The 14,990-nt window shown below is 36.5% G+C and overlaps 1 protein-coding gene across 2 annotated transcripts in view; it reads right to left on the reverse strand.

The window, feature by feature from the left end:
* The window catches only part of TPP2 (tripeptidyl peptidase 2), a 49,478-nt gene that overhangs the window by 27,764 nt on the left and 6,724 nt on the right, over positions 1–14,990 (reverse strand). For both annotated transcript variants that reach the window (XM_021415785.1, XM_021415776.1), the window contains exons 5-18: positions 14,251–14,375; positions 13,387–13,550; positions 12,165–12,319; positions 11,175–11,251; positions 10,544–10,671; positions 9,425–9,524; positions 7,773–7,921; positions 7,559–7,674; positions 5,810–5,978; positions 3,764–3,921; positions 3,279–3,355; positions 2,126–2,232; positions 1,202–1,356; positions 164–280 (exon numbers count right to left, since the gene is read on the reverse strand). In XM_021415785.1, coding sequence (XP_021271460.1) covers positions 164–280; positions 1,202–1,356; positions 2,126–2,232; positions 3,279–3,355; positions 3,764–3,921; positions 5,810–5,978; positions 7,559–7,674; positions 7,773–7,921; positions 9,425–9,524; positions 10,544–10,671; positions 11,175–11,251; positions 12,165–12,319; positions 13,387–13,550; positions 14,251–14,375 — 1,797 coding nt within the window. The remainder of the gene's footprint in view (positions 1–163; positions 281–1,201; positions 1,357–2,125; positions 2,233–3,278; positions 3,356–3,763; positions 3,922–5,809; positions 5,979–7,558; positions 7,675–7,772; positions 7,922–9,424; positions 9,525–10,543; positions 10,672–11,174; positions 11,252–12,164; positions 12,320–13,386; positions 13,551–14,250; positions 14,376–14,990) is intronic.

The following is a 14,990-nucleotide window of genomic DNA, read 5'->3' on the forward strand; positions in this document are numbered from 1 at the left end:
AGTTTCTATTTACCTATTTTTAAAGGAAAACACAAACATCTCAGGTATAACCATGCTCTTAGTCTACCTAAGTACAGAAAAGAACAAAGAAAACTTTTTTTTTTTTAATTCTGAGATCAGAGGACTTCAGAATAATTCTAAATAAACATCCTAGAAGACTTACCATGTTTAGCTGAGGAGTAGCACAAAGTACACCGTGAAAAGAAATTGTGTAATTAATGCTAACGTCGCTAAGGCTTGCCCACCACCGAGCAACACAAAATTCAATTGTTTTTCCAGCCTGAGTAATAAAAATGCAAAGTTAGACAGACATAAACTCTTATCTTCTCCTTCTATTCACCCCAAAGCCAAAAAAAATGGGACTATAGATGAAAGTAGACCCTACCATGTCCAGTTTACTCCAATTATATTGATTTGTATGGTAGCAAATAAGACACTACACTTGATCCCCATCAAAACAAAGTGTGCCTGGGTATACACTAAAAAGAAAGCTACAGCTTTTAAACACTCCATATTCCTTTCTCACTCTTCAAACTAAACAGACAGGGTAGTTTACAAAAGACATTTACGTGAATAAGAAAATAAAGATACCGCTCTCTAACTCAAGAAGACACAAAGCTTGGAAGGTTTTCTGTTCGTACTGTTTTTTTGCTTGCCTTTTTTAACTAACATGATAAAATTCACAACCAGACCGTGTATCTTAGTGTTTCCACTTGACATTTTCACACAGTACAGGACTGAGCAGCACAGAAATCACAACCTCTCTTAGGCACCTAAATTAAGCGGGGCAAACTTGATCAGTGGACTCATTCACACACCTGAATATCCTGGCTCTCTTTTAGACTCCTGAACTGGAATTAACCAAAGTAAGTACAAATGTAAGCCAGTCAGTATCACTTGGCTTCAACATCGAAGAGATTTCTCAGATTATCACATTGAGCATTAAAAGCAAAATGTGCTGAGCTAAATCTATTCAATGAGCCTTAGCCCCTACTTGAAAGGGAAAAAAATTGGTCTCTATAAACAAGAACTAGCAAATTGATGAAGCTATTAGAGGCCTTTCCAAAGCAAGAAAAATGTTTCATTCAGTACTATAAGTAATAGGTGATTAATTGGAGTTATCTTTTTTCCCCCTTAAAAAGGGGAAACAAAAACACAAAAACCCAATGCACTCTTTCTTCTACCCCCCAGCATAACTTACTAAGACAGGGAATGCTTCAGTCACTGATCCTTTTTCTGGTAAGGATAAAAATTTGTAGAATTCATGACTTCTGTATGCTTTCTGTTTCACTAGCTGAACAGCATGAAGCACAAACTTGGCAGTCACATCAGATGAACATGAACATACTGTCACTTCTAGACAAAAGAAGAAACAAAGTTTAGTTACAACAATGAAGAATTTTAGATGGGAAATGGAGATTCAACAAAAGATGACCATTTTCACAAGACAGTCACAATTTTTAAAAGTTATGCAGTCCATATGTAAATAATGCCTATACATCAGTTATTTATTAAGACCTCGTCAGATTAAGGAAAACTAAGCAAGTTCAGAGATCAGATAAGATGTTACTCAACTGTATAGTTAAAAACTAGTAGGATAGCACACAGTATATATCTGTACAGCATCGATCGCTGCTGAATTTCAAATTAAGAATCTTATCTGTAAACTTCAGTCCATATGAAAGATTTTTATTTATTAATATCACATATGCAGAAGAAGAATACTGTTTTTTTCCTCCCTGTAGGATTACAAGCTTCTTGCCCATCACATTTTCTTCAGTTAAGGCATCATTCAAAGCAATGCCTACGAATGTTAAAAATTATGCACAACTCAGACAGTAATATTTTTCCATTAACAGGGGACATGCCTCCAGCAGTGGGCCATCATTTCAGATTGTATTTGATAGTTTCTAGAAGACATAATCAGTATTTCACTATAATAGAACCCATGAGACAAAAAAAAAAATCACTCTTATAAGAGCCTTGAATCAAATGAACATTTTACATATTCATGGATCAAATGCTTAAATTCTTACTCAAGCAGAAAAAGGAACTATTTCAGAACAACTTTGTCAAGTTTGATAGATACAATTTGTTATATAATTAATATGCTCATTTTCCTTACCAGCCCACGTAGCTCCCTGGGGAACATCAATGAAGTGCCTTCGGATTTGGCCAGGTTTAAAATGAACATCTGTATATGCAAGGTCATAGCTTGATGATTCATCTACTCTGTATATCAAAAAGCAAATAGAAGTAACAACGGAACAAGCTGTGAATTTCTTTTAAAAGACATTTTTAAATACAGAAATACCTCTGAGAAGAGTAGAATGAAGGTATTCAGTCCTTAGCACCAAAAGTACTTTGATCTGCAGATTTGCTTCTACTTATTCACACTTCTTGATAAGACAGAAATACCCACAAAAATAAGCTGACTTTAATCAAAATGGATTTATGAAGGTGAAAAATGGAACCTGTGTTCAATATTAGATGAGGCTCTTTCTGAGACTGTTACCATTACTTACAGAATATCCAGAATTGGAATGGACCCACAATGGCCATTGTGTCCAACTCCTGGACCCCCACAGTTCCACCCAAAATTCAAACCCTACTTCTGAAAGTGTTATCTAAACACTCCTCGAATTCTGTCAACTTGAGGCCATGACCACTACTCTGGGGGGCCTGTTCTAGAGCCTGATCACACTCTAGTGAAGAACCTTTTCCTAGCAACCAGACTGATCCCTCCCTGACACAGCTTCTTGCAGTTCCTTCGAGTCCTGTCACTGTCACCAGAGAAAAGAGGTCAGAGGCTGCCCCTCTGCTTCCCTTGTAAGGAAGCTAACACAATATTAACTCTCTGAATTCTCTGTACTAAAGTTGAAAAGGAACTCCATCCCATGTTCCATCTACCAAACAACACTCACTACTCTTAAGGACTCTAGTACATCAGCTAGAAACAGGAAAAAAACAACTAAACTTCAGCTGACCTACACTTCAAAATATTAATACATTTTGTTAAAGAAGTCTGAAGTCGTGTATTCTAATGGAACAGAAAAGCTCTGCTACTGTGGTCAAGAATATGCTGCCTTTTGGCTTCCAGCACCAAGACAAAAAACAAATGCCGCTGCTGTATGTCTGCTGCAAGAACCTTTTCAAAACTCTGCTGCCATATCAGTGCTAGTTCAAGAACACCCAGAGAAAGAAGGTGAAATAAGCATGACAACACAAGTAAACTTGGTATAGGAAACTATAAGCTAATAAATTTTGAGTTTACTGACCTTGTTGGTATAACAACAGTTATTGGAACTCTGAAGAGAGGGCCTGCATTAGGCATTGCTATATCATATCCACACACCTGACAAAATAAAATACATCTGATTAAGATTCTTGGTCAAAATGAAATTACAAAAGACAGTGTTAAACTTGAACTAGCTGCAGAGTGCTTCCAATTGTTATAGATGAACATATACAGAGAAGAAAAAACTTTATATATAGTTATTTATTTCATTTATGTTGTTATATGCTTTTATTTTTCCAATAAAGATACTCAAAAATCCCTTGGAATCTACTGTACAAAATTGTACACCATATCTGCTGCTGAGCCCTGGACTCAGCCTGTGAAGTACTGAGGGTGGCAGTATATTCCCATTTGTACACCACACAGCTTTCATCACCTTAAAAATTAATTCTAACTAAAGCTGATAGAGGCAGTATGAAAAGCGAAGGGCATACAGTCTCGCATAGAATACCGATCCTTTAATACCTCTGTATAATGTACTCCTTCTCTCAGGCCACGTGGATCCACACGAACATTAATGTGCCGACACTGGTTCATAAGCTCTAAATGACTAGGGCACTGGACCCACGGTGCATTTGAAGTTAAAGCTAAATGAAGCTGAAGAGATATCCTTTCAGTGTTTTCTGTCAAGAAACAACAACAAAAAGATGAATACCAGATTATGCACTCGCATTCCACTATAACACAGAATTTGCCATTAAAATGTACCCATCTCAGTAAAATATTGTAGGAACTAATTCCTTGGAGTCCCCTGAAGTCAGATCATAGAACTGCTCAGGTTGGAAAGGACTTTCAAGATCATCAAGTTCAACCGCAACCTAACCATACTACTCTAACTCTTAACAACCCACCACTAAATCATGTCCCTGAGCACCACATCCAAATGGTTTTTAAACACATTCAGGGAAGGTGACTCAACCACCTCCCTGGGGAGCCTGTTCCAGTGATTAACAACCCTTTCTGGAAAGAAGTTTTTCCTGATACCCAACCTAAACCTCCCCTGGCACAACTTGAGGCCATTCCCCCTTGTCCTGTCACCTGTCACCAATGAGAAGAGACCAACCCCGCCCTCCCTGCAATCACCTTTCAGGTATTTGAAGAGAGCAATGAGGTCTCCCCTCAGCCTCCTCTTCCCAAGACTAAACAGTCCCAGTTCCTTTAGTCTCTCCTCATAGGGCATATTCTCCAAGCCCTTCCCCAGCCTTGTTGCCCTTCTTTGCACCTGCTCCAGCACCTCAACGTCCTTTCTGTACTGAGGTGCCCAAAACTGAACACAGTACTCAAGGTGAGGCCTCACCAATGCTGATTCTTCACAAAAAGACAGTGTTCTAGATTACCTCTTTTAACTTGAGAAAACAGCAAAACAACAGTGTATAATACAATAAAGTTTATGCCTAACTTAAATTTTTTACCTCATAAAACAGTCAAAGCTGAAAGAGGCAAAGGTGAGGTAGTACACAATGCTTCAGTTGCCAATAACATAAGCCTGGAAGCAGGTATAAACATTCTCACATAGATGCAAAGTCTTGCCTAATGCACATACATAGAGTAAAAACCAACCTCACAAACTCTGAAGGTTATGCTAATCACCAGATCACATTATAAAGCAACTTAAGCGGAGGATGGTGTTAACTGAAAAAATTACTATCAGAATCTAAACACCCGCCTCTGACATTGTGGGCCAACATAACAAAATAGGAGGCATTATTTTCAGAGCAGCCCTGAAATGTTTCCAAATTGTTTGCTTCCTACAGAATAAAGTCTAGCGTATGATTACGTTATTTCTCAGGGTCATATGGTCAGTTAACAAAATTACTCATTGCAATGCAATCCATCAAACAACTAAGCTACTCACCTGTCCTTATTCATATTATCTCTTCCCCTACGTACATTTACCATTGCGTGACATACCAACCTTCTGGATCACTAGAAAGTAATTCATCTCAATAACAGGCTCTCACATAGTTCTTTTTTTGAATACAAAGTAAATCCATTTCTCAGTGAGGTGAGAAACATTTGGTACTTAATAAAATACAGTAAACCAGTCTATGAAGAGAAGTTGTGAAACACACTTTCACTGGCACTAATTACTCACAACAGTCCACAAGTACCTACATATATAAATATACCTCTAGGTATATTTATGCTTATCTACTGAATGGAACTCTTGTTTGTTGAAATCTTACAATTTTTCCCAGCATAGATAAAATCCAAACCTAGAATTTGTGGTCTTCAAATCCAGAGATTAGTTTCCCAGTAAAGTTCTTCCCTATTTAGAATACCCCACATTCTTTGTCAAGAGTTATCTGCAATAAAATCCCTAGTTGTTCTACAATTTCTTGAGATATTAAAGATGTTTGATTATTTTTTCTGTATTTTTTCCTGGGAGCCACAACTTCACTTTAAAGTTGTTTAGAGCAAAAGGAAGACTTGTACCACTCCTCATTATCATAGTTATTCTATTTAAAGATTACACTTCATTTTTAACTCATACAAAAGAAGCTTCCCTACCTGTATTCTCAGGAAAGACAGGCTCTATGCCAACTCCGTGATCAGAAGGTGCAGATATCTGGGCAGGGTCTCTGAGGTAGATGCCACGATTGCTTCCAACAGTAATAGTAAAGCCTATGTTGCTTGTGAATGATGAATTCTGAATGAGGTAGTCATAGGCTTTATCAACCTGTTAGAACACATTCTACATTAACACCGTTCTGCTTTAATAGTCATTCACGTGCATTATCCCTTCCCTGAGGCATTCAGAAACAAGTATAGCAACAAGCAGTGAAATTACTAACACCCTAACTAATAATTAGAGTCATACTGATTTTGAGGCAACACTTCATGCAACAGCCCTATGGAGCACTGAAATAGTAAAGAACATTTAAAAAAAAATGACAGATTCCCTCTGCCATAAATTTAGATGCAAAACAAAGATTTCCACAGATGACTTGGAAGCAAAAGGTCCAGGTCTACAATACTACTTCAGGTTCCTTTCTCATATATGGAGCTAAACTAGTCAAGGATTTAAACCTTTTACACAGAACTAGAAGTTAAGGTCTTTAAAACATATAAGCAAGACGGAATGCCTATGTAAGTTTAATATATGTAGATATAAAAGGATTCGACTGTTCATTCCCTCTGATGACAAGTCCATCTTTTTGTTTTAAAAAGGCATCCTACTATCATGCTTTCTACTCTACCGACCCTCAAAAATCTTACATTCTCTTATATTTCAGCAAGCTACCTTCACCTATGAGGGTTAGGACACCCCTCTCCGAGACAAGTGGATGCACTATAGTCTCAGTCTCCCAGGTCAGCGGTTTTAACCATATTTTAATATACACTTTAACCACAGAATACTAAATCCTAAGATAAGACTGGTGCATTTCATTTTAGTTTTGGAAATGCTTTTATTTGATACGGTCACTACCCTGTTGCCTTCTCCATCAAACTCAGCATTACAGATGTATTCAGAAGATATCTGCTACTGGGTTCCAGAATCTCAAGAACACAAGTTTAGGGCTAAGCACTTAATACGTAACGTCTTTAAGCATGAGAGCAAAATCTCAGTACCTCTCTTTGGCTAGGATGAGAGTGACCACAGGCAAAAACATCAGGAAGTCCTTAACAGCTTAGCCTTATGCAAAGGGATACTGTCATTCATGTTGCCTTTATCATAAAAAAATTCACACTGGAGATTTCCAAGCTACTTAAAAGACAACACAATGAATGCTCACATTTTTCAGTGCAGGCCCACACACAGCAAAGTCACCCCCACTACTGCAGATGTACTGTTTTGTGAAGCAAAGGTGTCCTTTGCTTTAGCGTGGGTATCTCCCCATTTTCATTGCTCAGAACTTACTGTTCCAGCTTTTGTCTGCAAAGAACAAGTTCAGCTCTCTGACAACAGTATAAAAACATTTTCTGACATTAAGACAGAATTTAGGCATACAAATCCATACGTGGGTGACAAAAACCCACATCCTACTTTTATGTCCACACACCCTTTTGATCAAACAAGGAATGTGTCTAGTTAACACATATTCAAGAGAAACCAACTGCATGCTGAAGCTGAGAGAAATATTTCATTCCTCCTCTCCTCCCACTACATTCCCTTCTTTATCCTGAATCAGATCTGTTAATTAAGTAGCTAGGGAGCAAGCTGTGAGCTCATCCAGAAAGCTTTTCTAGGTAGTTTTCTACTGGCAGTTATTTAAGGTTTTTTTTGTTTGTTTGTTTGCTTGTTTTGCTGGCAATTACCTGAATAACACCATGTCCTTGTGCAAATACTTCTATGTTTTCAGCTTTCACTGCCGTATTTTCTAAGGCTCTTCTGACAGAATGAACAGTGTAATGAATATCATTAGCTTTGAGCCCTGAAATTAAAAGTAAGGATGTTATTGGAAAAAAAAAATTACAAAGTTTGAAAGTTATAGAAAAAGACCTAATCTTTTACAGTATGCACTGCTATTACCTGACAGTACTAATGCAATGCCTCCACATGCATTGGGAGAAGACATGGATGTCCCATTCATGAGTTGTGTTCCTCGCAGAGTCCAGTTTGGAACAGAAGCAATAGCACCTCCTGGGGCACTGATACTTACTCCAAGGGCTCCATCAGTGCTAGTGTAAGAACACAGTTGTTGAAAAACAAGCTTTTACTTTCTACACACCTTACTTTGAAGTTACCTGTGTACTCAGATAGATAATTTTAGCTTTGGCACGTTCTCAAATAATACTTCACTAAATCATAAACCCATTAAATACAAGATAACACATTACATTAAGTACAACTTGATATCAAATTAATCACCAGCTATGCCTGTTATCCACAGTGAACGTTTTCCGAACTTTCATTCCTTCAATACTCTACAATGGGCTACAATTTAGTCAGCTGACTTATCTAGCAGAATTTGAATTAGAAAACACAAATGTACTAAATGCTTCATTATGAGCCTACTTAACCATTATTATTTCTTAAGAAAATAATGTGTATTTTAAAGAAAAAATAGTAAAAGGGATGGAGACTAGAAAAATTTAGAATCTAGAGATCTGGATTTTGTACAGTCATTGCACAAGCAGGTCAAATTTTGAATTACAATACAGAACTTGATACATTTTTTCTTCCCTTGCTGTTCTTGTCTCAAGAAGCGGATCAGCATTAGCTGGGCACAAGTCACCTTCTCTCCTGCCCAAGCATTTTTAAAAACTCAGTGAGTATCTATGAAGTATCTAGTTTTCAACTGTATGAGGCAAATACACTAAATCTTCCTCACACAGTTTAGATGAAAAACATATCACTTTAATAAGGACCATACTGTGTCTGAGCTATTAAATTCTGTGGAGAGGCCAGGTGGACATGTATCCTACACTAATAGCTTCATAAGTCTCAAGATCGGAGTACTCTACATTACAGAATCATAATGAATACATTTTATGAGAGTCCTGTATAAACTACAGTGTTTTTATCACGCTTTCAGACAAGCAGGGCACAGCATATCTGCCTGGAAGCCTCTAGTGCTTACTCAGACTTCTTTTGGCCACCACATTACTATCAAATTCTTCTGAGACATGAAATAATAATAATAAATTCTCAAAGCCCCCACACTTTCTTTCATAGATCTTTGAGATAATTTTCTATGAGATAGAAAAGGATTTTTGCTGTCCACTCACACTTCCACTAGACTCAAACAAAACCTGTAATTAAATTGTGCCATTGTAATGTCACTGAAGCCAGAAGTAACAGTATTACAACAGTATTTCTTCTAGTCTTCAGCACTAACAGCATAGTTAGCTATATCACACTTCTTAATGAAACAAACGCTACTGAAAAGAGCCTCTGAAAAAAAATCCAGAAATGGAACACATCTCCAAACAACTTTTATAAGGTTTTCATTCTCTAGACACACTTTCCTGAAATGTACAGATTGTGACAGTTCAGGCATCCTCCCTCCCGCTAAGACTTCAAGAGGCCTACAAAGACCTTCCAAGAACAGCAGACTACTTAAGCTCTTCCTGGGGGAAAGAAATACTTTCACTGTACTTATCAGTGACCAATTTTTAGGCTTTGAATTACTTAATAAGAACTGCAAAGTAATGAATTTCCTCCTTTTTATCATAATTTACCTTGGCCCTCTGGATGACCAAGTATATTGATTTGCTGGCAGTTTTTCTCTCAAAGAATATTCAGCAACCATCATATCAGGTGACACGTAGGCACCAACACCTATTAAAAAACAAGCATTTTAGATGCACAATGAATTTGTAATAAAGCAAAAAAATAAACTGTTTTAAATACACTATTGAATGATTATTTTTAAAAAGTTTTAAATGGACAAACAGGTTTTTTTCCATCTCAGTAAATTCAAGTGTTGTTACAAAACAAGTGTAAACAGCGTGCTACAAAGTTAAAATGCTGATAGTGATACTGTGTAATATGTAAATCTTACATGATATAGATAACTTCCAAGTGTCATTTGTATTCTGGAACAATTTGTATCCACTATCTGCATTTATTTCACAACAGACCACCTCCCCCATTCTGGGGAAAATCATTTTGGCTGTGTTGACATCGTCACAAACTACACTAAGGTTGCCTCAAAAGAATCTGTGTGAGTTGGTTCATATTCCCATGACTCATAGCTATACTACCTCAAACAGATGGGCACAACCGTACCGCTCAACCACCACAGTGATCAAAGCCAGTATTTTCCCGCTGATCAGTCCAGTTGGCCCAGAGCACATAAATGACTATGCCAAAGACTGCTGAAGTTGCATTTTTGGAAAGTGGTGTCAATGAAGTATCCTTGGAGCGTACCTGCCAGCTGTGCTGGGCTGCATGTGGCCCGCAGGCCACGTGTTGGACATGCCTGCAATAGCTAATGGTCTGTGAGGTGTGCCTAGACTGCCACATTTAAAAAGAATGACCTCCTACTCTTTAAATAGATTTCTTCTGCAAGTTTCATACAAACCCACATCAAATCTACATCAACTACCTCCAACATCAGTTTTCTGCATAATTCTTGAATAGGAAGAAGATAACCTACAGTTTCATAAGCGTACAGTAACTGCCTCCCTTAAAAGTAATCTCGCAGGCCAGTACTCTTTGAAAATATTTTGAATTTGGTTTAGCAGACAACTTGTGGTCCCAAATATAAAACAAAATTACAAAGCTTGAAAAAAGAGAATATGAATACTAACTTTTTTTTGTTTTAATGGAGGGAAAAAAAAACAAAGTATTTGTACCTATGACACTAGATGTAGTACCACCAGGACATCCTACTGTCGAAAGGCAAGGGCCATTATTTCCTGCACTCGAAACATAGATTACATTGTGTTTCCACACTGCTTCATTAATTACTTCACAAATTCTCCTGAAGTAAGGAAAGAAAAAAAAAAAAAAGAGTTATTTAATCAACAACATGGTTTTTTCCTCTCTGTGTGGAAGAATTCCTGTTCATAGTAGGATCTCTGTGACCAGTCACAGAGATTATGCAGCCAGCTTTTCATATGAGGCAGAGCTGGTTCCAGAACTGACATTACTTATTTTGAAAGGGAGTAACAGCCACATAGCAACATTAAGTCTTAAAATAAAATAAAAACCTAGAAAACAAAAAAACCACTCAGATTACATGGTGTTCCAACTACAAGAACACCTCACTGCTTTAAAATACTCCTTGTGTTACAATTAATAGCACTTTCAATATGTTTATGTAATTTTTGTAGATATTTTAAAAAATAAACTGCAGTACTTTAATACCATCATCTGGGCCTGGACAATTCATTCCTACTGACAGTACATTTACAAAAAACCAACACCTGAAATTCCACTTGTGTGATGTTAAAAAACCCTCATGCTAACCACAGTTGCACTTACCCAGAATTTGGCCAATGTGTTGCCTCTCCATAGCTATAGTTGACAAGATCACATTTGTATTTTATTGCTTCTATCATCTGATAAAGTAAAAATAAAAACCAACATAAGTAATTACAGAATGGGAAAAAAACATTTGCTTAAACCGGTCTGCGACACATTTATGGAAAGGGGAAGCGTTTTTCTCAACCCTACAGAGGAAACTGAATGAAGTGAGCTACAATAAAGTGGTATTTTCCTAGCAGTCCGGTTAAAAAACAAAACATGCCATTAATGTGCCACGTTCCAAGCAGTAAGTTAAGACGTTAACATAATATAAAACCACAAAGCTCATTAGTCTTAAATATACATCCTTAATAACTCATATTTCTCCCTTCCTGTGTGGTTTGCTTAAATTCCAAAAAGCCACAGTAGCATTAACACAAATCTTCATATTACCATAGCAATATATTCTATGAGCTCCAAATAATCATTTTCTATTTTTATTCCTTCTCTTACATACATTTTGTCCCAACCACTTACTGCATAGTAGAGAGGCGTTGGGCCTTTGATCATGAGAAAGTAATATTTTTTCCTCACTCTTCAGAAAGAGGCAAGAAAACTTCAGCCAGAAAGATAGATACTAGTCACTACTCTAAGTATTACAGTTATGTAGCTAACTATGAAAAAACCCACATATATAGAAATACACTCATAACACAGAATAAACAACTTTAAATATGCATACAAGTCATTTATCCTATGGGTTAAGTTAGCCAAACACCACAACACTCATCTGAAAAAAAAAAAAAGTCTTACTAAATGTTTATTCTTGTAAAACTGAGGTCTTAAGATAAGCTTGAAATTACCGTTTCTTTTTATTCATTTTAAGGCTGGTAGTATTACAGGACTACAAAACCACAGTCTATGAGTTACTGGAGCAGAAAGTATTCCACATTATTCCATAATAAATTCAAACTGCTGAGATCAACATTTACCCAGCGAAATACCTACAGCTCTTATTAAACCGGTGCCAGTTTCCATTGTACTTAATCTTGTATCACCAATCTTGATTGCAAGAATCTGAGCTCCAGGAGCCACACCATTTCGTTCAGGTTCTTCAGGAAAGTATCCTGCTGCAATACTAGCCACGTGTGTTCCGTGTGCTCCTAGGCAAATGAAAATTCAAACCACTGCATGGTTTTACACCAATTTAATACACTATAGGTCTATTAGTTTTCATGCAATGAACTACATTAGCGATCCCAGAATTTAAACTACTTATTTAAATAAATGACATATTATACTAAGAGACAAAAAGCCAGTAAGCAATTAGGAGCAATTTGCAAAACAAAACAGCTTTTGAGGGCAAGAAGGAGGAGGCAGAAAGACAGAAAGGAAGTATTAACTAATAAACTCCACTTACAGATATTATCAAAAAGGTTCAACTCTTGCTACCCAAAGTAACAAAAATTATACCCAAAATAACCAGATTGTGGAGATGGGGGGGGGAGAAAAAAAACTCCATACAGCCATAAAAGGAATCTCACAAAGTTATTACTGATTTAAAAGCCAGAACTGTTCCTGTAGTTCTGCTGAGATACGACAGCTTCATGAGAAATTAAGAGCATTTCAAAGAATCAAATACATTCATACCACCTTAACCACTCAGGATGTTTCCAAAACAAAATGTGGTTAGATTAAGAACACATGAAAAAAGGATCAGAGCAGTTAGCACTACAGCTACGATGACATCCATCATCATTAAAAAGTTTGGATAAACCAAACTACAGATACTCTTTTATTGACAGGTGTTTTAAAAAGATATTTAAATTATGAAAGCACAAAGAACAGCAACAAAATTTAATAACCAAACTATATTCAAAAGAAAAACAAAAAAGCTGCTTTGAAAGAAGGTTCACTGTTTTACATTTATGCCAGTAAAATGCAGGAATATCTTAAATAGTAACTTAAGTATACTGTTATATACATGCATATGGACAAGAAGTTGACTGAGTTTCAGACACAAAAAAAACATAAGCAAGTTTAGTAACAAGATGTTGTTATGGGTTTACTACAGGAAATAGGAATAATGACTTTTTAATGCCTTAGTACTGAGTGCTGCATTAATTAGCTACCATAAGCCATCCCCAAGTACCAAAAAGAGGAACCAATATAAACTGCTGCTTCTCATGATACCTACTCAGCACCAAAGTTTTCTTAACATTACTTTTACCTCCACTTGTCACAATTGAAAGAAGGTTTCCATCATCATATATATTAACGGAATAATTCAGCATTTCAGATGTTCCAAAAGATCCATACTCTTGAGCCTCTTTGTAGGTTCTCAACACTGTACAGCTAGCTAAGTCACCACTCTCACTTGTATCTATGCAGGCTCTGTTGATAACAAAGAAAAAAAGGTAATTTTCCAATTGTTATGCATTTCCAGTTACTGTTCCCACCCCCCACAACAGAGGAGTACCACAAAGACCTCAGCAGGTCTGGTCCTGGGTTGACAGTATCTTAGTTCATTACGTCAATACTGTTAAACTTGGCCTTTAGTAATTAGATTCAGAAACTACACAGATATCTAAATTAATTGATTTTCAAATGCTACTCAATTCAAGTAATGCTTGTTTTACAAAGAGAGATTATGTAAATTCAGGCAATTCCTCCAAGGAAGAAATTTTACTTAAGCTAGCTGCTCAGTACTGGTACACAAATATCTGAAGTTTCAGCTACTGGTTTGCATGATGCACATTAACAGTCAAGAAAAGTGACACATTGCATTCTAAAGCATGTGATTTCTTTTTCCTCCCCTCTTCAAATTCCTATTGCCAATGCATACAAAGCAATTTTACTCTTTGCCTTGGAGGAACAACCCACAAGCTTAATAAAATCAGAGTGATACAAAGCGTAAGCCTTCATTCTATGCCATCTTCATTTAGGATCAGAACTTCACCATGATAAAGGATCATTTCAAAGTGAATATTTAAGAACTCTACAGAAAAGTAGATGGAAAAATTAACATATTATAAAACAACAGTTTGTGTTAAATGTGTGAAACAAAACATTTTGAACAAGTTTGGGTACTTACCTCCAGGTCTCACCATCATACCATACTACACAATCATACACTGGACCAGGATCACTGTATTTTTTCTCAAAAGAATTTAACAGTTCCACTTGATTTTGAAGTTCCTCCTTTATTAGCTTATTTACCTGACACAGCAATGAAAATACAGTTAGAGTATTACTAAAATTGTAACTAAGTAGCTATGAATTACAATCTTAAGCCATACTCCTTTCTGATGAAGCAAATATTTATCATTTCTTCATCGGAAACATAAGACTATCACAGAAGTCACAGACATCAATAGTCTTCAACAGTGCTCTATCTATCCTTGGCCTATTATGTATAACTCTGACTGCTGTAATTATTATATTTCACATCCTTATTTTTTCTACAGATGGTTAAATGACACAGCAGAAATTCCTTGGGATGCTTCTATCTCAATGAAATACTATCTAGTTCACAAAAGAAAGGATATGTTTGTAAGATTCCAACTTTCAGCACAACAAAGATGACTGCCTCAAAAGTTAAGAATATAACTTACTGAAAACATGGCATGAAATATTTGAACCAATAGCCTTTTCATAATCAGAACCAAGTTTAGAAAGTTAACAATATTTGGCAAATCAAGGAACCACCTATATACTGGGCTGCTTCTTAATGAATCAGAAGATGCAGTGGTAAATTATCACAAAAATCTTTCCTTCACTTATCTAACAAAAATATTTTAATCCTCTCTATCAGTAACGAACTGTAACAAGTTT

This window comes from Numida meleagris, chromosome 1 (genome assembly GCF_002078875.1).
Source record: "Numida meleagris isolate 19003 breed g44 Domestic line chromosome 1, NumMel1.0, whole genome shotgun sequence".
NCBI classification, from domain to species: Eukaryota; Metazoa; Chordata; class Aves; order Galliformes; family Numididae; genus Numida; species Numida meleagris.